The 22,132-nt window shown below is 35.7% G+C and overlaps 1 protein-coding gene across 6 annotated transcripts in view; it reads left to right on the top strand.

Moving 5' to 3' along the window:
• Window positions 1–22,132, top strand: part of LOC141508420 (disks large homolog 2) — a 2,787,507-nt gene that overhangs the window by 2,020,837 nt on the left and 744,538 nt on the right. For all 6 annotated transcript variants that reach the window (XM_074217018.1, XM_074217021.1, XM_074217022.1 and 3 more), the window contains one exon: window positions 12,798–12,934. In XM_074217018.1, coding sequence (XP_074073119.1) covers window positions 12,798–12,934 — 137 coding nt within the window. The remainder of the gene's footprint in view (window positions 1–12,797; window positions 12,935–22,132) is intronic.

The following is a 22,132-nucleotide window of genomic DNA, read 5'->3' as shown; positions in this document are numbered from 1 at the left end:
ACCCAAAGGAATGGTTGGGGTTGAAGGAAGAAAAGGATCTGTATAAGAAAAGATTATCTTTTAAAGGTTTCATTTTATTTTAACTTTCTTCATTCCAAATTAATGTTCACTGCTGAGCAACCTTGAGCTATTTTTTTGCTCTTCTAAATTCATAGGTTTTTGAGACTAGACACACACACACACACACACACACACACACACACACAGTTACATTTTTATTTTTGAAGAATTGAGTAATCTGAATAACTTTTGAGCTGTTACAAAGGGCTTCCCCTTGTCTGGAAGCTTCAAGCAGAATCTTGATAACTACTTGTCAGGTATATTTAAATGAGGATTCTTTTTCAGGTATGTGTTGAACTGGATGACAGCTAAGGTCCCCTCAATCTCTGAAATTCTGTGACTCTGTGACTCGCTTATTTTTTCCCCTCAGTATGCATTTTCATGATGATGTACAAGGTTTTAGAGACAACATAACATCAGTCTTAGACCCAGGAAGATCTGCCTCTGAAACATATTATGTGACCCTGGTCACTTGAACTCAGGTCATTTGGCTCAAACACCTGCCATTGACCTGTGACCTATAATATTACTGAGTATATATATATAAATATATATATGTATGTATGTATATATATTTATATATATAATAAATATGAAAACACAAAACATTGCTAATATTACATTTTAAAGTTTAGTGAATATGTGGTCCCCATAAATCTTTATGTACTAATGAGTGTCCCCAGTTCCTATCTGAGTTTGATATCTCTGCCTCAGGCAACTTTCTAAAGTTTCAAATTGAAGAGAACAGAGCTATGTAGAGGGAGTTTCTTCGATGACAGTTCTGTTTTGATGAAATCAGAAGTCCAAGCCAAATTCAGTCTTTCAAGGCACTGCACTAGATATTGTGCTAGAATACAGAAATAAAATAAAACATATGCTGCATTTTCAAATTACATTCAATATACATTGACTATTGAATGTCACCAATTTATCCTGCATTGATCTTGGTTGTACAAAATTCTAGGTCGTTTATCATTAGACAGTGAATTCCTTGAAAGCAGACTATCTTTTGCTTGTGTTGAAGTACCCAGCTCTTATATATTTTGTTGTTGCTGTTTCAGCCATTTCAGTCATGTCCAACTTTTTTTGACCCCCTCTGGAGTTTTCCTTGCAAAGATCCTGGAATCCTGGAATAGTTTGACATTTTCTCTTCCAGCTCATTTACAGATCAGGAAATGGAGGAAACAATGTCACAGAACTAGTAAATGTATATAAAAGTAAGACTTAAACTTAGTAAGATGAATCTTCCTGACTCCAGACTCACCAATCTGTCCACTGTACCATCTAACATTGTGGGTAGACACATAATGAAAATTTATTGATTAACTGATTCAATGAGAACCATGAAACAAGCCACCATTCTCAAAAAAATTTTCCACAACAGACCAAGTCAAATAGATTACTGAGAGTCATAGAAACTATAAGATCCCTCTATATTTGCTAATTTTTTATTTTGTTCATTACACAGAAATACAGCTTTTAAAGTTCTTCTTAGGCAAGAGGTTTTTAACTCATAAATCAAAATTTAAGATTCAATCACAAATATTGTTATGGAGCTATATATCATCATCAGTTGTGTTATCATTAAATTAACTTAAATATATTTATGTTTGTTGAAGGTATGAACCAGTCTAAAAAAAATAGATATCCTATGAAAGTTCCAAATGAAAGATTTCCATTGGACAATGAAATTTTACAATTGTTCATATTTGAAGATGTTGTCATACTATTTGCCAGGAGCTCTGGAAAGCCTCCTTAGTGATATAAATTATCCTAGCCACCTATGTTCAAAAACCAAGTGGATGAAAAGATATGGAAGTCCCAAGCTTCATTGGAACGTTTCTGACCTTGCTTTCCTTTAAAAGTTAGAACACATTCTAACGAAGAATGAGTTTATTGTGAGAAATTTATTTAAATTCTCTATATGTTCTAGAGATTTGGGGTATACCATACGTTTCAGGGAAACAGAGGACTTTTTACCCTTCCTAGGATTAAATCCAGTCTATATATACAGGTTAAAAAAAGAATAGAAGAAGAGATCTAGGAGGAGAGGAAGAGGACTAGTGATGGGCCCACTTTGGTTTGTTTTAGCACTTAATGATCAACTCTAAACCAGAACAGAAAGGAGCCTCATGGGAAAAGCATAATGTGATTACTGCAGTCCCTCCTGGTGCTAGTTGATCTGAATTGTTGCACAAGTACCAAGAGAAAATGGTTTGCTTTCATATAAAAGATGTGGGTGTGGTTTCCAGTTAATTCCAAGACTCTAATCCCTGTGAGGAGAATCCTGATTGTTTTGGGAGTACTGTAGGGACCAGACTTTTCCTCTTATAGAAGTCTGATTTTCTTTTCCCTTTTCTTTCTTGTCTTTGAGTTAGGAAAATTACTTGTAAGCATCAAAACACGTCTGGGAATCTTGTAAAAAACTATATTATTTGTTAAATTGCATCAGCATATATGTTAGAGTGAGGGTAACTCTCAAGTCCGGAAATCATAGTAAACCTATATCCTGATGAGAAAAAAAGTCCTCATTTGTCTATTGTTTATGAACTATACCAAACAAACTTTGTCAAAAGAATAAAAGTGATTTACCCCCTATTATATTGTAAGCTCTGGGAGGCAGTCCCTTATCATGCTTATAATACTACCAGCACCTAGCACAGCAGTCTACCAAGATATTTGAAAGATCTGTTATCCTGTAATTATAGGGGACTCATGGTGTGAGATTCCTTTCACCAACCTATATTCAGAAGTAAACCCCAGTAAGCTATTAGATAAATGAGGATATTAAATTATTTGATCAAGGGTCACATGACTGGTAAGTGTCAGAAACAGGAATTTTAACCCTAGATCTCTCTGACTAAAAGTTGATCATACTCTACCCACAGTAGAATGTTAATACTTGTGTAATGCAGGAACATCAGGGAGAATAGAGAATTAGAATGCTTGCATTCAGAATTGGCTTTAACAGCTAACTGTTTTCATTCTTTTAAGTATATTAGATTTAATTGGAAAGAGGGCTTCCTTCATCAACCAAGAACTTAAGGGTTCTGCAGCTTCATGGACTATCTTCTAACTATCTGTGATTGAAAAATTCAGCCTTTTGAGGCTAACTTAACTAGGCTAAATATTTTATTTGCAGACCTTCCCAATTTGTTGAACCTGCCACAATATGGTGTTCATTAGTAGAGCCTTCAAGAACTTAGAATCAATTCAGTTTCTTCATCTGAGCTTGACTTGAAGCAGGAAGAACTACAAATCCCACCTAAGGCACTTATTAGCTGTAAGACCCTTCGAGTCACTTTACCTTAGTGTTCTCTAAGGATGTAAACATGCATTGTTGAGAGAGTTTCCTCACAAGGGAATTCCTTGCACCTTAAAATCCATGTCTAGATTATTACTTAGAGAACTCAAGGACACCTCCTTAAAATGAAAAGATATTGGAAAGGAGTTTTAATAAGGGTTAATACCGATTAAATTTTTTCATAGTTTATTTATATAGCACATTTCCTCCTTGAGCTATTACATAACAAAACATCCACAGTATCAGCATTAAAAACATTTTTCACTCCTAGGCAGTTTAATAGCTGATTTGTGGAGAAGCAGAAGGAAGAGAGCTAAAAATATTCTAGGGGAGCCATGATGACAAATTAGGGGATCTGGGTTCTAGTCATATGACCTTGAGAGTCTCTTAACCTCTAAAGACCTCAGTTTCTTCTCTAAAATGGTGGTGAGGGTAGAGTTGATCTATGTTAGGAATTTATAACCTGGAGTCCATTCATGTCCCAAAAGTCTATGAATAGATTTCAAGGGTCCATGAACTTGGATGGAGAGAGAAAAAATGCATCTTTATTTTACTAACCCCTAACTGAAGTTTATGTTTCCTTTAATTATTTTTTAAGTTCCTTTAATTATTTAAAAATATTATTCTCAGAAAGCTTCACCAGATTGCCAAAGGAGTCCATGAGTCAATAAAGGCTGGGGACTCCTGGTCATCAATGAGCTTCTTTCGAACTCAAGGTAATCAAAGGGAGGTGGCAGGAAAAGGAAATTGAAATCCTCATTGGAGAGTTTAGCCTTAAAAAGGGGAGAGAGGGGGTGGAGAGGGGGGGAGAGGGGGAGAGGGGGAGAGGGGGAGAGGGGGAGAGGGGGAGAGGGGGAGAGGGAGAGATTTTTTCAGGAAAAGATACAAAACAGTGGAGGAATGAAATGATAGGTATTTTAAAGCTTAATGAACAGACTTATGGCAAAAGTCCTTGTTCTCAATTTTCTCAATAAAAATGTTTGCCAAAATGTAATAAAAATAGCAATAGATTTAGAGTCCTCATCTAAGTTTGAATCCTGCCTCTTGTTGCAATATGATTTGAGGCAAATCACTTTATATCTCTGGGCTTTAGTTTCATGATTTGCTGCTAGGTGATACAGTGAATAGATCACTGACCTTGGAGTCAGGAGGATGTGGTTTGAATCCAGCCTCAGATACTTAATACTTACTAGCTGTGTGACCCTGGGCAAGTCACTAAACCTTGATTGCCTCACATCCAGGGCCTTCTCCAGTTGTCCTGATTCATATCTGACCCCTGGACCCAGATGACTCTGGAGGAGAAAGTGAGGCTGGTTACTTAGAAAAGTACCCCCAGTTTCATCGTCTATAAAATATTGAAGGTGAACAGGATGACTTCTAAGGACCCTTTCAGATCAATAAACTAGGATGATGCCATAGTGCCCACAGTGCTGGGGCCTTGAATGAGGTAGGGTTTGAATCCAGCCTCAGACACATCTGACCCTGGACTAGTCACTTCATTTCTGTTTGCCTCAATTTCCACATCTGTAAAATGGGCTTTAATAATAGATACAACTTTTCAGATTTGTTTTAAGAATCAAATGACATATTTGTAAAATGCTTTAACACAGTGCTTCACACATAGTGAGTTCTATATAAATAGTAACTATTATTTTACTTATAAAACACTCTTGTTAAATGAAAGTTAAAGGAAGTCAGTAAGGAAAGGGTTTATTCAGTGCCAAAGTTTAGAGGCATAGCCATATGGAATACTCTGGAGAAGGAATGCGCTATTCATGAAATCTTGGGTGATATTCCAGAACATGAAAATTATTCTGACTCAACTCTAGAAGATGAAGCATTGGTTATTGCTGAGTACTTAGCCTATGCAGAAAATATAAAATCAACAAGCCAGAAAAAATAGATGCAAATTGAAATAAGTACTTTAATTTTGTGCTTATAAATTTTATCTATTAAAATATATATTCCTGGGGCAGCTAGGTAGCATTGGCCCTGGAGTCAGGAGTACCTGAGTTCAAATCTGACCTCAGATACTTAATAATTACCTAGCTGTGTGACCTTGGGCAAGTCACTTAACTCCATTGCCTTGCAGGAACCACCCCCCAAAATTAAATAAACATATATATATATATATATATATGTGTATATATATATATATATACACATATATATATATATGTATGTATTCCTAAGATAGATTCTGTCAAACTATTTTTTTGTAATATGTGCTTTAGGAGTTAAAAATTGCTCTTAAATGAAGAGAAAAAGTGACTAAGGAATGAAAGTCTTAGTTTATATTTAATAATAGCTACATAAAACTGAAAGTCATTTTAGATGGAAAGAGTAAATAAAAGATAAATTTCTTGTTTAGATATCTTTTTTTATTCAACACTATATTTCTGAGGCTTATAATTCAGTACTTTATTGACCCATGGTTTTATAAGTTTGAGTGAATCCTTCATGGATTCAGATTCACAATCATCTGACTACCTTAGAACATAGCCAAAAAATTCATCCCCTATAGTCAAATTAATGAACCTCTCTTTCAATTTTACTAGGCATGCCCTTGGATAAAAGACACACAAAAACCTTTTCTGATATCATTTTTGAAATGCTTCCAGGAGAGTTGGACTGGCCAGTACTAGTAACTGTATTCTGCACTCTACAGAACTCACAGTCACTTCAAAGGTTTAATTTCTAAAACTAAGAAATGTTCAATAATTATATAGTTACACACCTATGTATAAATAGACAATAGACCATACTTATACAAATATATAGGTATATATAACTGGACCATACAAGCATATATATATATATATATATATATATATATATATATACACATATATATGCACAAATATAGATATTTATATACACAAATGTATAAGTATATGCATTTATGTATATATTTTTGTTTGTTTTAAATCTATTTTTCCCTCAGAGAGGAAAATTAGTTAACTGTATGGTTCCCTGCTAAGGTTGGATTTACTATCAGTGTAGCATATTTCTATCTGTCTGTCGATCTGTTTTTGGATGTAATCTAACTGTGAAAGGGGCCAAATGGATCATTTTTTTCCAGGGGAGCAAGCACCTTGGACACTATTCTAATGAAATTCTGTCAAACAAGGATATTTAATTGTTAGGATAACCATCTGGGAACTCTCACATGAAATCCAATTGTCCCAACAAAGTCATCAAGTATCTTCTCTTAAGATATAAATGTATTTTCTGTATGTGTTTCATTCATTGAATTATGGAATACTGGTTTTATTCCAACCAGGATTTATTACCCTTTCACTACTTGTATAGCTTGGCTAAATCATTTCAGGTCTATGACTTTCAGTTTCCTGATCTTTAATGTGAAAATGTCAGGTTAGGTAACCCTTAAGGTCCCCTCCTGGGACAGCAGCCTATGAATTTGTAATTGTTCATTTTTCTTCTGAAGAAGGAGGGAAATCACAAAATATCTAAGAGTTCATCTTGGCAAGATTTCAAATCTTTGGCCTTCAAAGAATTCTAACTAATATAGCTTTCCTCCATTCCACTTCATTTCTTTGAGGATCAGAAATGGGTTTGACTGTCTTTGTATCTCCAGTCCTTAAGACCTTGATTGACACAAATCAATTAAGTGCTCTTTTTTAAGGACTTAATAATTTCTTGTTAACCAATGAGACAGATACAGCAGATATATTGATTGCCATTATTTTTGGTAAATCAACTTGGAATTTGTCTGATCCACTACCCTAACTTGCTTAGATCTTGGGGGAGGGGGGTTTGTTTTGTTTTCATGTTTTTACAAAGTTCAGAGCATCAGAGATTCATTTTACCTACCTTCCCTAGAGTTATACAATATTTGAAGTCTAACCATCAAGAAATGGAAGAAATAGTGAAACTATTCAGAGTTCGCATTTTTTTAGTTTGGATAAATTAATTTGTCAGATTACCAGGCATTTTGCTGAGCATCAAGGATTAAAGAAAGCCCTCCCCAAAGTCCTTGCTCTGAAGGGGTTCATAGTCTAAAGAACACAACATGTAAACAGCTATGGAGGACCAAGAAAGCAGGCACTACAATAACGGATCACAGGGACTAGCTTCTTAAAAAAAGATGCATTTTTAGTACAGGTCCAAGGGAAACCAGGCAGCAGAGAATTTCCAGATTTAAGGAACAATCATTGATCCTCTAATAAGGTTGATAAAAATCGAACTGAATGACTTCTATAATGTTTCTACGAGAAGATGCTTCAAGTCAGAAGATGAAATATTGTATGGGAGAGACAGAGAGGAGGACAGGGTTTCTGGATTGCAAAGTATGAGGAGGAGCAAAAATGTTAAGAAGATTGGAAAGGTAGGAAGGGTCCAGGTAATAAAATATCTTCAAATTCAGAGGATTTAATATTTGATGTTGTAGGTGACAGGAAGTCACTGGATTTTTATTGAATGAGCAGTGACATGATCAGATCTGAGTTTTAGGAAAATCAGTTTGACAGTTAAATGGAAGATGGATTGGAATGGAAAGAGGCTGGAGGTAGGTTGAGTTACCAGCAGGTAAATCCAATTATCTAAGCATGAGGTGCCACACCAAAATGGAGACAGTGTCAGAGGAGAGAAGAGAGCATGGAAGAAATGTTACAAATATAGAAATACAGGACTGGTATTAAAAGATTTCATTTAAATGCTAAAACAAGGATTAAAAATTCTCTTTTCTATGCCTTTCTTCTTGATTTCCATCTGAAAATTAATCACAGCAATCCCAGTAAACATAGCTGACATTTAAAATAGTCTCTTAAAGTTTTCAAAGATCTTTATAGACATTATCTCATTTGACCCTCCCAACATCCCAGTGAGGCAAACTTAGTCTCTTGGATCTGGGAATCTCATTGGTGAGATACCTCATCTTATGCAAGTCTTATCTTCAACCTTCCATAAATACTCCATAGAACAGTTACTCAATGCATTTGGAGGCCTTCTTTTGCACCTTTAAATATCTTTAAAATAACAGTGTCATTCTAGATCTGTCAGTCTGTGTTCTCTCACTCTTACCATATGACCAGCCTGCCTCCTTTTTCTAAGTATATGTTCATTTTATATCATCCTGTATCCTGATTGATGAAAAGATATTTCATAGAATTTTTGTCAACTAAATAACTCTAAAGATGTTAGTATAAAAGTGGAAAGGAAGACAGATTTAGAATTTGAAAACTTAGTTTTCGATTTTTATTCTACTCTTAAGAGACTTTTTCTGGTCAGCTGCACTGCTGATTCTTTTCCTGTCAGATTATGTCCCATTTACACTTTCTTGGTTGTTTTTTTTTTTGCTCATATTCATTTGTTTGTAATCCCTATCTTAGGATAGGGACCAAGCTTTGCAATTTTTTTTCATTTTTCCAGAGCTTAGCACTATATCTGGAATATCATAAATGCTTAAAAATATTTGGTGGTTGACCAGATAAAGTTCTTGACTTAGATTAAGGAAGATTTGAATTCAAATTCCACTTTTATTTGCTACCTATGTGACTATGGCCATCATTTTGCCTATGAGGTTTCATTTCTAAATCTAATAAATTCTATACCTTATAGTCCATACCTAGGTGGTACATTAGGCAGGGTGCTGGGAATGGAATCAGGAAGATTCATATTCCTAAGTTCAAATCCAGCCTCAGACACTAATGCTGTCACCAATCTAAAATATATATACATATAATAACACTAAAATTTCTTTTATATTATATAGGAAAATTTATTTAGGGGAAAATTATATGGGGAAATTTTATATAAGGAAAATTAAGCTTTGTTAATAAATAATGCATTGGGATACTTTACCTATAGACGTCCTCTTTACTTCAGGGCTGGTACTCTACGCACTGTGCCACCTTAATATTCTTAGCCATTGAATTTAATCTACAGTGCAAAGAATGCTCTGTAAAGGCATTTCATAGGGGTTCATAATAGCAAAAGTAAAACCAGTTTATTGAAACCTGAATATTTTTCTAGTAAAGTTACCTTGGAGAAGGACACATCTCTCTTTCTTTGATCAGTTTCAGCTAGATAAACATGTTCGTTAAATATGGCATTATCATCAATCCAGTCGTTGCTGTGACAGCAGCATAAAAATAATCACTTCCATAGGAAATGAGACAACACTTATTTTAATTGTCCTAGCATTCTAAATTCATTTTTCATTTATTATTAACATCAGCAATAATAATTCATTCATTCAAAATTCATTGTATTTCTAATATAATTCTGAAGATGTTTCATTGCAATTTATCACCCTATCATCTAGCCATTAACTAATCATTTATGTTATTTTGACAGCATATATTGCTACCCAGTAAAAATAATTTGGTTCAAAGCATTTGAGTCAAGAGTGAACAAATATTATTTGTTGATGTAGTAATGTAAATTAGTATGACCATCATTATTAACTCCCCATAGAACCAATATCAGAAGCCTGCCTATTTAGCCATCCTTGGCAAGATCAAAATTAGCAATTGAAACAGTTACTTTCTGACTATTTGAGGGAACATGTCATGGCAGTTACATTGCTCTACCTAGTTTCAAATCCCACATCCTTTTTGAATATGCATCTATGGCAAGTCCCTTAACTTCCCAAACCTCAGTTTGCTCATCTGTCAAAAAGGAATAATAGTACTTATAGTGCTTACTTCATGGAGTTATTGTAAGACCCAAATAGATGTTGTGTGAAAAAGACTTTTCAAACTTTATAGAAAAGTTAGTATTATGTAAAAGTTAGTTGTTGGATTTAGGGAAGGGGAGAAGGGATAATAATTCTTTTCCATTATGACTTCAACCAGAACAACCAGAACTGATCTTCAGTTGTTTCAATCATGTCCAACTTTGTCACCCCATTTGGGATTTTCTTGGCAAAATAAAATAAAACAAAATAAAATACTGGAGTGGTTCCTTCTCCAGCTCATTTTACAGATGAGGAAACTGAGACAGTGTTAAGTGACTTACCCAGAGTCATACAGCTATTAAGTATCTGAGGCCAGATTGCACTGAAACTGAGAAAAAAGGAAGAAGAGGAGAGAAAAAGGAGAATGAGAAAAAAGAAACAGAAGAGAAAGAAACAGTGGGGAAGAAAGAAGATTATGAATTATAGAATTGACTCTTGACCGACAGATGTGGAAACTTCAAGTCTGCATTCTATCTACTGTGCTATCCAGTTATCAAAGCATAACAATAGTGAGCCCCAGTGAGTCCTTTATTGTATCAGGGAGGTTGTATAAATCTGAACTTATGTATTCTTTGATTCAAAACTGATTTTTTTTCACTAAAATGATAACTATTGACCTTCTAATTGGAGTTTCCATGGAGAAAGGGTGTATATGATCTCCAACCCACAGGGAGGGCAGAAATGGAGGTTAACACGTTTCCTGATAACAACAAAAGTTGTTATAAATTTGGGATATAGCTTAGGTCCTTTTTCAATCTCTGTCTCCCTCCCCTCACCTCTCTCCTCCCCTCCCCTCCCCTCCCCTCTCTCCTCCCTTCCCCTCCCCTCCCCTCCCCTCTAGGAAGCTCAAACCCAAAAAGTACTTCCAGTCACTTATTTCACAGAATTGCCTGGGAGCTTTATTTATGGAGATGATGCCAGAGGTTATGCCAGAGATGGTTCACAGAGGTTATAAATCAACCAATCCTTGACCGGACTCTGACTTGAATTTGGGGTGTTTCTGGCTCTAAGGTCAGTCCCCTGTCCACTTAGCTTTGCTGATTCTCAAGGGCCTTTTTAATCAATTAGAATGCAAATAGATGTTGATCATTAAGTATGGTCTTGCATATTATGCAGATAAACAACCAAGCCTTTTGCTTCAGTTAATTATCAAATGTTAAGAGGGATTGTGAAATAAAATGAAAATATTCATGACAAATATGATGCTGTGGCTATCTCTTTTGGAAAAGAAAAACTTTGAATCCTGTAATTTGTGCTTTTAAATTCAATTCAACCTATTCTTTTAACTTAAAATAGCTTTTGGGTATGGAATGATTATTTTCTATCTATACATTTGGTAAGATTATACTTTTACAGTTATTTTTAAAGTGATATTTATAATTTTATTCTCTATTCTTTCAGAATAAAATGCAAATTCAGGAAGAAATGTTTTCATATCTATCTGTCAATACTCCATTCTATAGTTCATAATCTACTTTCTCCCCCCCTGCTTCTTTCTTTTTCTTTTCTTCCTGTTTCTTTCTTATTCTCCTTTTTTCTCCCTCTTCTTCCTCTTTCCTCAGTTTTATTTGTGCGAAATGGCCATTTAATGTCCACTAGGCTGCTTACTTAGCCAAGGGCAGCATCTTTAAGAAGTAACTTTAAGTGCACACACACACACACACACACACACACACACACACACACACACACACACAATGACTTTGGAGGTCAAAATAGCTGAATGTCCCCTTATTTCTTCCCTTTGAAAAATTCTGTTAAATGAATGTTAAATTCTACTCTGCTGAAGATAGAGATATAAAACCAACAATAGCCCCTTGTCTTCAATTAACATATTCTAATGGGAGAGCAAAATATATGTAGGGGAATAATGAATGGGGGGGGAGTATTTGGCTTCTAAAAGTTACAGAAATGATGAGGGGATTTGGTGGGGGGGGAGATTCATACCTCCTTTCCAGGGACAAAGAAAAAGTTGATTTGATCATGATTACATAACTCTAGTGAAGGAGAAGCACTCCAGATACACATGCAAGAGAAATAAGTCTTGTGAGAATATGACTGGAAATGGGCCTACAGACAGTAGTCACAAGAAGGGAACTCTCCTGGGGCATGAATTCTGGTCAGATGGCAAGAAATATTATTGTTTCTTAAACGTTTTACCTACTCAAATGAATAGTCAAAGGCTTTGGGAGACTTCCTCTCCCTTCATGTTCTTTATTCAAGAATATCTAAGACCACAGATTCTGCTTCTTTATCAGAACAAACTATATATGTTATGTTGAAATATAACAATAATGATTGGTCATAATTAATTTGAATTAACTTCCAGCAGAATCATTCTTAAATTCATTTCCCACCAAAGGTGATAGATTTATGCAGTTCAACAAATTAGGTATCCTCTTGCCTGATTCTGTGTTGGACTAATATGAAAGATTTAGGAAAAAATTAGTTGAAGTTAGAGATATAGACTGTGGTCATAGAACATAGAAAAGTTAATTGGACTATATAGCATTGAACTTTTGCTCTTTATCTCATTAGGAGTAACTATAACAGATCTTCAACTATTAGAAGTAAAGGAAGATGGGGAAAGAGCCTAGTAGAATGCCCATTATTGGAAAAATACTATAATGATATACAACCATTTCAGAAAACTCTGTCAAAGAATTACATTGCTTTTATTAAATAAACTCTACAAAAAAGATCTCTTTTTTTCTGTCCTTTTTCTTCCCAAAGGTTTAGGCTTCAGTATCGCAGGAGGTGTGGGCAATCAACACATCCCTGGAGACAACAGCATTTATGTTACTAAAATTATAGATGGAGGCGCAGCACAGAAAGATGGACGTTTGCAAGTAGGAGACAGACTACTGATGGTGAGCATGAATAAAATCAAATATTTATGTACCTTGGAAATCCTGGCTTTGCAGATTGTCCATATTAAGAAGTATGAAAATTAAAGTAATTGACAATGCAGGGTGGAGCATGGCAAGCTTATATTGTACAATTGAATAATATAAGAAGACAACGTAATGATTTGGAAAGAACACTTTCTTTGTAGTCAGACCTGGCTTCCAAGGCTATCTCTGATGCTCCCTACCTGTGAGATCTTGGACAAGTCACTTCAATTCCCTAGGACTCACTTTCCTAATTTGACAAAAGAATAGATTAGTCTAGATTTAAACTTTAAGGACCAATCCAACTTTAGTTTTACAATTCCATTAAGAGAGGGAGAATAAGTATTTATTTAGAGTTTCTTATGTCAGTCACTGTGTACTATGATTTTCAAGCATTATCTCATTTTATCCTGACAACGACCCTAGAAGATATTACTATTATTATCCAAATTTCATAGTTGAAGAAACTGAGGAAGACAGACTTGCTCAGGGACACAGCTAATAAATTTTTAAGGTCAGATTTGAACTCAGAGGTTCCTGACTTAAGGGTCAGAGTTCTACTCTACATCTAGCTGCCTCCAAACCTTCATAATAAAAATTATTTCCCTTTCTCCCAAATCTTTTCTTCCTTAGGGTAAATCTCCCTAAATTCTTCAACCATGTATATAATATACATATATATATATATATATATATATATATATATATATATGGTTATTTCAAGCTTCATTTGAATTTCCATGACACAAAAGCAAACACTCATGTAACCATCATTTATCTGGGCTCCTGTATATCATCGGAAAAAATTAATGTCTGTTTCTTTGTGCCTGAGAGACAATAGTATGATAAAAAAAAAAGATAATGGGTAGAATATAGAAAAAATCCATGACCTAAAATCTTGATTCTGACACATATATAGCCATGTCAATGAGGATATATCACTTAATCACCTGATGCCTCAGTTTCCTACAAAATGGTGCTAAAAATATTCTCACTGTCCATTTCACAGTAATATTATATGGAACGAGCTTTGAAAAACCATAAAGTAGTTTATAAATTTTAGCTGTTTTTATTACCGTTGTTATTATCTATGAGCATTACAGGAGATACCCCAAATAATAAACGTATCCCTTATTTTTCTTACTCTCTGAATTTACCTCCTCCCTGCCTCCACCCCACCCTAACACACACACACACACACACACACACACACACACACACACACACACACACACCACACACTTTGTCTTGTCTAGAATTTTTTCATAAACCTTGACTCAATGGAGGCTTCAGCTTTCCTGGCACTACTGTCACAGAATGACACAGAAGCTTCTGGAACAGAAGCAGCTAGTTTGCTCAGTGGATAGGATGTTTTACCTGGAGATGGGAAGACTTGAATTAAAATCTAGCCTCAAACACTTCCTAGCTGTGTGAGCTGGAGCAAATCATTTAATCTCTGCCTCAGTTTCCTCAACTGTAAAATGGAAATCAATTATACTTACTTCCCAGGCTTGTGGTGAGGAACAAAATGAAATTATTTGATTCAATTCAATAAACATTTATTAAGCAATTACTGTATTCTAAAAATTGTGCTAAGCACACGGTAGAGAAAGAGAACAACCAGAGGGTACCTGTTTGTGGCAGGATGATGTACTATATAATCAAAACCAAGCAGAGCTATTAATGGAAAATTGAGAGCTACCTAGAAAGTTCTCAGCCTTCTTTGAAGGAAGGTTTTGAGGGAAGAGGCAACTGAGGGATTTAAGGGGATGTAAAGTTATTAAAATTCTTGGCATTTTAACGAATAAATGCTTGTCCCTCCTCCTTTTGTATTTGATCATGTCTCTGTGCTTTTCACATGTTTATACTTATCACAACTCCTTGAGAAGCCCTGTTGCTTTTTCCTGATGTTTCTCCCTCTTTTTATTCACTAGAATCATTTGTGAATATATTATCAGGAGATAATTCCAGACCTTGACAAACCATCTCCCTCTCCAGGCCATAGTTTCTTTACTTGTAAAATGATTAGTTGAACTAAGACTTCCCTGAAGTACTTTTTAGCTCAATACTCTCTGAACTCTTATGATATAATCTCAAACCCTCCTGGTCTATTATTTTCTTGCCAGCAGCTACTGTGCTGTTTTCTACCTGTTAAAAATGGATTGTATAGCTCTATTTGGAACTCTGGCCTGATTTTCATATTTTAAAAAATAACAATATACATAGAATATATAATAACAATTATAACACCTCTGTAAATCTGTCAAATATGTTTCCAAGCTCCATGCTAACAGCTCACCCTCTTTTACAATTTTTCTTGAAATTCATTGTCAAGGTAACTTTCTTTCCTGAAATAACTAAGACATAAACCTCGAATATCTTAAATTTAAAACACTATGAAAAATGCACCTGAAACAGGAACAGATCGCCTGTCTTATATAAGAGGAGAAAAAAATAACCCTGCCCTCCGGGTAGATGCCAAGCTTGGAGCTCAGAGAAGGTTTGAAAAGAAATGATTCAGTACATATTGTGTGAGAGAAAAATAAATGACTAGAAGTTTCTGAAAGACAGATTGCTGGAAACAAAAGGAATATGAGTTCTCTCTCTTCAAAGCACAAAATGCATTATGTTCTCTTGCTACATCCCATCCTCATCTTTCCTTCCCCTTCCCTTCAAGCAAGGAAGTACAGATTATCCAGCTCCTTTGAATCACCAGCTGGGTCCTTCTGAATCATTCTTTTCCTAAAGCTATTTACACCATATCCTTCTCCCATGCTTCAAATTTCAAACCCTCAGTGATTTTACAGTGCGTTGGGTATTTCTTATACAGTGATCCTAAATCCATCATGTCTCCGAAGACACATTCTGAGTGATCCACTCAACTTTAGTCCAGTAAATCTCCTACCTCCGAGCTTTCCTTTTGGTGATGAACTTCAATATATTTGTCTCTAAGTTGCTGTGTGGTCCTGGGCAAATCACTTTCATTGAGTAAAATGGTGAAAATTTTAGCACCTCTCTTAGAGGGATCAAAATGTAAAAGCACTATAAAATGCCTACAGAACTTAAATCCATGTATGAATGTTACTATCATTAGTTAAAAAATGCAGGATTTGAGATCAAAATACCTAGATTCCAATTTTTTTCTCTGTCAGCTTGCCAGATATGTGACCACAGACAGAAGCACCTCATCTTTTAAGATCTTAGCTTTCTCAACTGTAAAATTACAGCAGCTGATGTTGATACAGAGCTTTAAAAGTTTGCAAAGTGCTTCAAACATCTTCTTTTATTCAAGTTTCAGAAGTGGGTGCCCTATGAAATGGGCACTACATGCTCACATTATGAGGTTAACTACCCCATAAATTAAATACCTGAGGCAAGCAATGAAAACAGGTCTTCATTTCTCCTTGTCCAACATTCTATCCACTAATCCAGGATGTCATTCATGTCATTCGTAGCTCTCTGCCAGTATGAAGGGACAGCATGTGGAGGAAGGATGAGGCATTTTCTCTTTAGCCCCAGAACACAGAACAAGGAATAATAAGTGAGAGTTGCCAAGAGACAAATTCAAGATTGATATGATCAAGTAATTAATCAATGAGCATTGAGAAAGTAACTGCTATGTGTCAGAACTGTACTTGGTGCTGGAGATTAAAAACACAAAGAAACAATTATTATTCTTAAGGAATTTACATTCTTAAGGGGGCACTTGGTGATACATGCATAGAGCACCAATGTTGGAGCAGGAGGAGGACCTGAGTTCAAATCTGATCTCAGACATTTGACACCAGCTATATGACTTTAGGCAAGTCATTTAACCTGATTGCCTCATATCCAGGACCATCTCCAGTCATCCTGATTCATATCTGTCCACTGGACTCAGATGTTGCTTGAGGAGAAAATGAGGCACCCCTTCACTCAAATCTAATTTACTTGCTTCACCTCCCTGATGTGCCTTCAAGAACTAAGGACAAGCATCATCATCATCTCATCATCATCATCATCATCATCATCATCATCTTCTTCTTCTTCATCATCATCCCATTCTTAATGAAGGAGATAATGAGTAGCTAGAGTATCCCAAAAGCCTTAGGTCAGATTTAAGCTATTAAAGCTTAAAAGTCTTTGTAAATATAAATAGAGAAAACAAATAAATTCAAGAAGTACAAATAAAAGAAAACAATTCCCTAAAAGCAGAGGTATCCAAAAGAGGAATAGGCTACCTCTAAGGAAGACGTTTCCTTCGTTGGATGATTTCAGGCTGGAAAATGCTTGTATATTTTATATTTTAAAAGGAATTCTTTAGTGGGTAGGGGGTAGGAGTTTATATTGCACTCCATGGGACCTACATTTCCATCCAGCTCTGAAATTCTCTGATAGGTCAAGGTCCCTTTTGCTTCTGAATCTATGATGTAATGACAAACACAATAGGGAGAGCAACCTAAGATTCTATTCATGTTCATTTTCTATTCCATTAGAATCACAAATAAACATATAAATGCACGCTTTTGTTATTTTTATTGTTATTGTCAAAAAGTTTTAGTGCATTAAGCATTCATTGAGCACATTCCTAGTCTCAAGGAACTTTCTAATGGAGAAAACAAGTGTGTTTAAGTGTGTGTACACTCACACACATGCATTTTATATATTAGAATCATATATATTCTGTAAAATAGGTATATATTCTCTGTACATAAATATTCATATACATATGCCTTCTTCCTGTGTGTATGTATATATGTATATGGGTATATATATATATATATATATATATATATATATATATACACACAATAAACATGCAGAATGTGTAAAATATATACAGAATAAATATATAGTGAGTAAATACAATTATAAAAAAATTCTTCCTAAAAATTAGACCGATCCAAAAGTGGAATGAACTTTACCAAGCATGTTCCTGGCACCAGGGAAAGAAAGACACATTTCAAAGTTATCTCCAACATTTTAGGGGTCTAGTAGTTTCTCAAATTGCATTTTAGGGGCTCTTCCCAACCCACTTCCTACTCCTTAATGCAGTTTCAGGTTTTGCTTCTCATTTGCTCATCATGAATATCACTGCATATTCATCTTCCCATATCCATCATCTGCTTATTTTGCTGCTTGTGGCAAGTACTTCCATTCCTCCTCCACCACCACCACCACCACCACCCTCCTCCACACCACTCTGTACCTCTGTTCTATTGTGTTCATTCGCCAAGCACCAGTTTAAACTCCTACACACCCTAATTTATCCTGAGTTGGCCAGCACATCCCCTGGCACCTTCTTGTTCATCTGGAGTTTGCCCTACTCCCCCAAGCTCATGGTGGCATTTCATCTTCTCTGAGTCATGGCACCAACAGCTTTCCTTGGGCTCTGTTCTCTTTTCTAATATGAGGAGACCACCATCCAGCACATGTGATGTGCCCACCATGCAAACACCTCCCTCAGAGCCTTAGGATTACTTTCTAAACTGGAGAACTGACTCCTCAGCCCTCACCAACTATCCCAGTCAGTGCCAAACAAAAGTCAAACTCATTATAGCATTCATCCTAGAAAGAGGACTGTATTTGGTTGGATGACTAGGAATTCAATCTGAGTTTAAATTCTAGTTCTACCCTCTATTGCCTATGAGGTCTCAATAAACTAATTTATCTCTTAAATCTCTCTCTTTTTTTTCATTTGCAAAATGAGAGGGTTCAACTAGATGGTCTGTAAATTATGCAAAGAACACTGGACTGAGAATTTAAGAGTCATGCTTAGACACTAAATAGCTGTATTGCCTTAGACTAGTCAGCCTCTACCTCTGGGCTTGTTAGTCACCTCTTCTGTAAAGTGAGAGGGAAAGGAGGTGCTGAAATGATCCCTAAAAGCCCCTCCAAGCTTGATCATTCCGTGGTCTTTGATTCAGTGGAAGTAACAATCACAAGAGTCATCAACCAATCAGCAGCAGCCTCTCTTCAGACAATCAGCACCAGCTGTATCCCCATTGTCTTGAAAGTTCATAGGATAATACATACACATAATTAACCCAAACAGACCCACTTTTGTGAAATACAATTTGAAGACTTCAGCACAAAAGAAGACTTCTTGGGAGAGCTCCCATACTATTCTAGAGCTTTCAAAAGACCACATACAAGCTTCATCAGCGGTATCCTAATTAAACTCAACAGCTCACAGATGTTCCCAGGAAATGCACATTGAAGATTTTCACCAAGGAATATGCTTCCTGGAAAATAAAACAAGTTGGTGGACATCACCGCAAAAGCACATCTCAGCCAGGGTTTGGGGATTTTTTTTTATGTTTCTACAAAGCCTCTATTGATCCCTGATTGACCTAGTCAAATTAGAGAATGTCTGAATCACCCAGTAATAAACATTAGTCTTCTTAGAGTTGTTTTTTTCAAAATTTCAAGAGTATTCCCTCCCCATACTTTTAATCACAATAATAACTAACAGGGGCAGCTAGGTGGCATAAGGGATAATGCACTGGTCCTGGAGTCAGGAGGATCTGAGTTCAAACTTGACCTCAGAACTTAATACTTAGCTGGGTGACCTTGGGCAAGTCACTTAACCCCATTGTCATGCAAAACAAACAAACAAAAAACACTAAATAACAACACCTTCATGGTCAATTTTTCCTAACTGCCCTGTGAGGCAGGTGGCTCAACTACTGTCATCCCCCTTTTACCTATGAAGAAGAAACTGAGGGTCAGGGAGTGACTTTCAAAATTGTCCTGATGGTAAATGAAAGAGCTGAGCCTCCAATCTAGCTCAGTAGACACCATGTTCATTGCTCTCCTCACTATAACACCCTACCTCTCTTCTACAGTCCAATTCCACAAGGCTGCCAAAACAACTTGCCTGAAGCCTAGATCTGAATTCAAAAGGTTGGCTTCCTATTGTATTAAGAATCAAATATAAGCTCTGCCATCTGGCTTTAATAATCTCTTTACAATCATGCTTTTAGATCCCTTCCACACATTCATGGATCATTGAAACTAGCCTTTTTTTAAACTGTTCTTTACATATAGCATCATATCTTCTCTCCCTTTGTCATTACACAAGTTGTCTCCTCCACCTGGAAATCATTACCTCCTGGAATTCTTTTTTTTTCCTCCTTCAATATTCAAGTTTGTCATTTGATACTCAGTTCAAAGACTGCTTCTACATGAAGTCTTTCCTAATGCCTCTCAAATGAGATAATAGTGTGAAATACTTAGCACAGTTTCTGACCACAGACATTTAATATAATGAATTCTTATCCCTTCCCTCTCCTCTTCACTGCTTAAAAATTAACTTAAACTGATATATGTGGGTATTATCTTCTTCAGTAGATTTGTAAACTCCTTGAGGGCAGGAACTATTTCATTTTCATCTGTATCCACTGTGCCTAGCCAGTTTCTGATACATAACTAATCTCTATTCACTGGTTGATCTCTGCTATTGGAGTCTTAATAATTTGTGAAACTAAACACAGCTAAAAATAATATATCTTTATATATTATGCAAATTATATTATATGTAAATTATATAATATATATCAATGAAATAAAATAATACAATAAATATACTGCAGCTAAAATGCCACCTTCCTTCAAACTTTGTGATCTCCACAGTCACTAATTTTCTACCCTCCTTCATCTTGAACAATTAAAATTTCCTTAAATAATTATGGTGTCATTTATAGATATAAAGGCTAATCATCAGCATTTATATTACACTTTTAGATTTGCAAAGTCTTTTCCATGTGTTAATCTCATTGGATTCTTAAAATAATTTTGTGAGGTAGGCATTTTACCCATATAACTGATGAGGGAACTGAGTTTGAGAGAAGCTAAATGAATTGTCTAACTTCTCACAGTTAATAAATATTTAAGGCAAAATTTGAAATCAGGTCTTCCTGGCACAAGGTCTAGTACTCTATACAAATGTGCCCTCTAGCTGCCCCTTGGTTGTATTATCATTGCCTGTCTATCATATTTTCTTACTAGTTAAGCTCCCTGTGAACAGGAGTTACATATTATTTCTTACTTACTTTTCCCAATATGTAGAATTTTGTGTACAGCAGACACCTGATGGATATTGACTGAAAGGACATCAAATTTTCATTCACTCTTTTCTGATTTTCCAATCCAATGAAGCTAGTGTTGAATTCTTAATAGCTTTCAAGGTGATGTTACTAGGGGTCTTATCCTGTCCATCTGAAAGACAGAAGGGGGTAAGGTTTAATCAAGCTGCACATATCTCTTACTGACAGTTTCATGAATGGCGCACTTCCCTGCCTCTCCTGGCATTGGGGATGAGATGAAGAAGCATTGCCAAGAGCCTACTGAAGTTAGGACTGCTTTTCATTCAATCCCACTAGTTATCTGGCAGTGAAATTCTTATCCATTCACCAGATAATCTACTCTATGAAGGCAAGAGGGTTTTTTATCTCTTGCACTTCCTGAGCTGGTACTTCTGAATATGGTGGTCACAATATTTGGAGCCACCTCTGGTGATTTCTTTCAGAGCAAATATACTTTCCATCTGTTTCTTTTCTTCTTTAAGCTGTTCTATGAGTGAGAAGACTTAAGGGGAACATAATAGGAGCCTTCATGTGTGTGAAGGACTGCCATGCAGAAATGGAGAATAGATTGAGAGGACAATGCAAACTTTATGAAGTGCCCATATTCACAGAAGAATGTGCTAGGGAATGAGGAAAAGATAAAATGTAGATAATAGTAGTAGCCAGGTTTTTAAAAGAAAGTTACAAAAATTATCTCACAAGAGCTTCACAACAGCTCCCTGAGGTAGGTCACCAATTCTGGGATTCATAAGATCATCAATTTGGAGGTTGGAGAGCTCTTTAGAGGCTTCAAATCCAAATAAGTCACTTTACAAATAAGGAAACTAAGGCCAAGAGAGGCCAAGAGATTTGTAAAACTACCAAATACCAGAAGTGAAATTTTTACCCATGGTTTTTTAATTCTAAGTTTAACACACCATCCACTGTGCCAAGCAGACAAATATCTGTCCTCATAGTTCCCAATCTACTAATGGACTAAGAAACAAAAACAAATAAAATACATGCTATTCCATAAGAGTATTAAGGTGGTGAAAAGTCAATGCTATTTAAAATTCAAGAGGATAACTCCTTCATAGTCTCTATCTCTGATGGAAAGATTGGGAAGATAAAG

This window comes from Macrotis lagotis, chromosome 1 (genome assembly GCF_037893015.1).
Source record: "Macrotis lagotis isolate mMagLag1 chromosome 1, bilby.v1.9.chrom.fasta, whole genome shotgun sequence".
Classification (NCBI taxonomy): domain Eukaryota; kingdom Metazoa; phylum Chordata; class Mammalia; order Peramelemorphia; family Peramelidae; genus Macrotis; species Macrotis lagotis.
The sequence above is the reverse complement of the archived record's forward strand: the minus strand, read 5'-3'. Positions and strand labels throughout refer to the sequence as shown.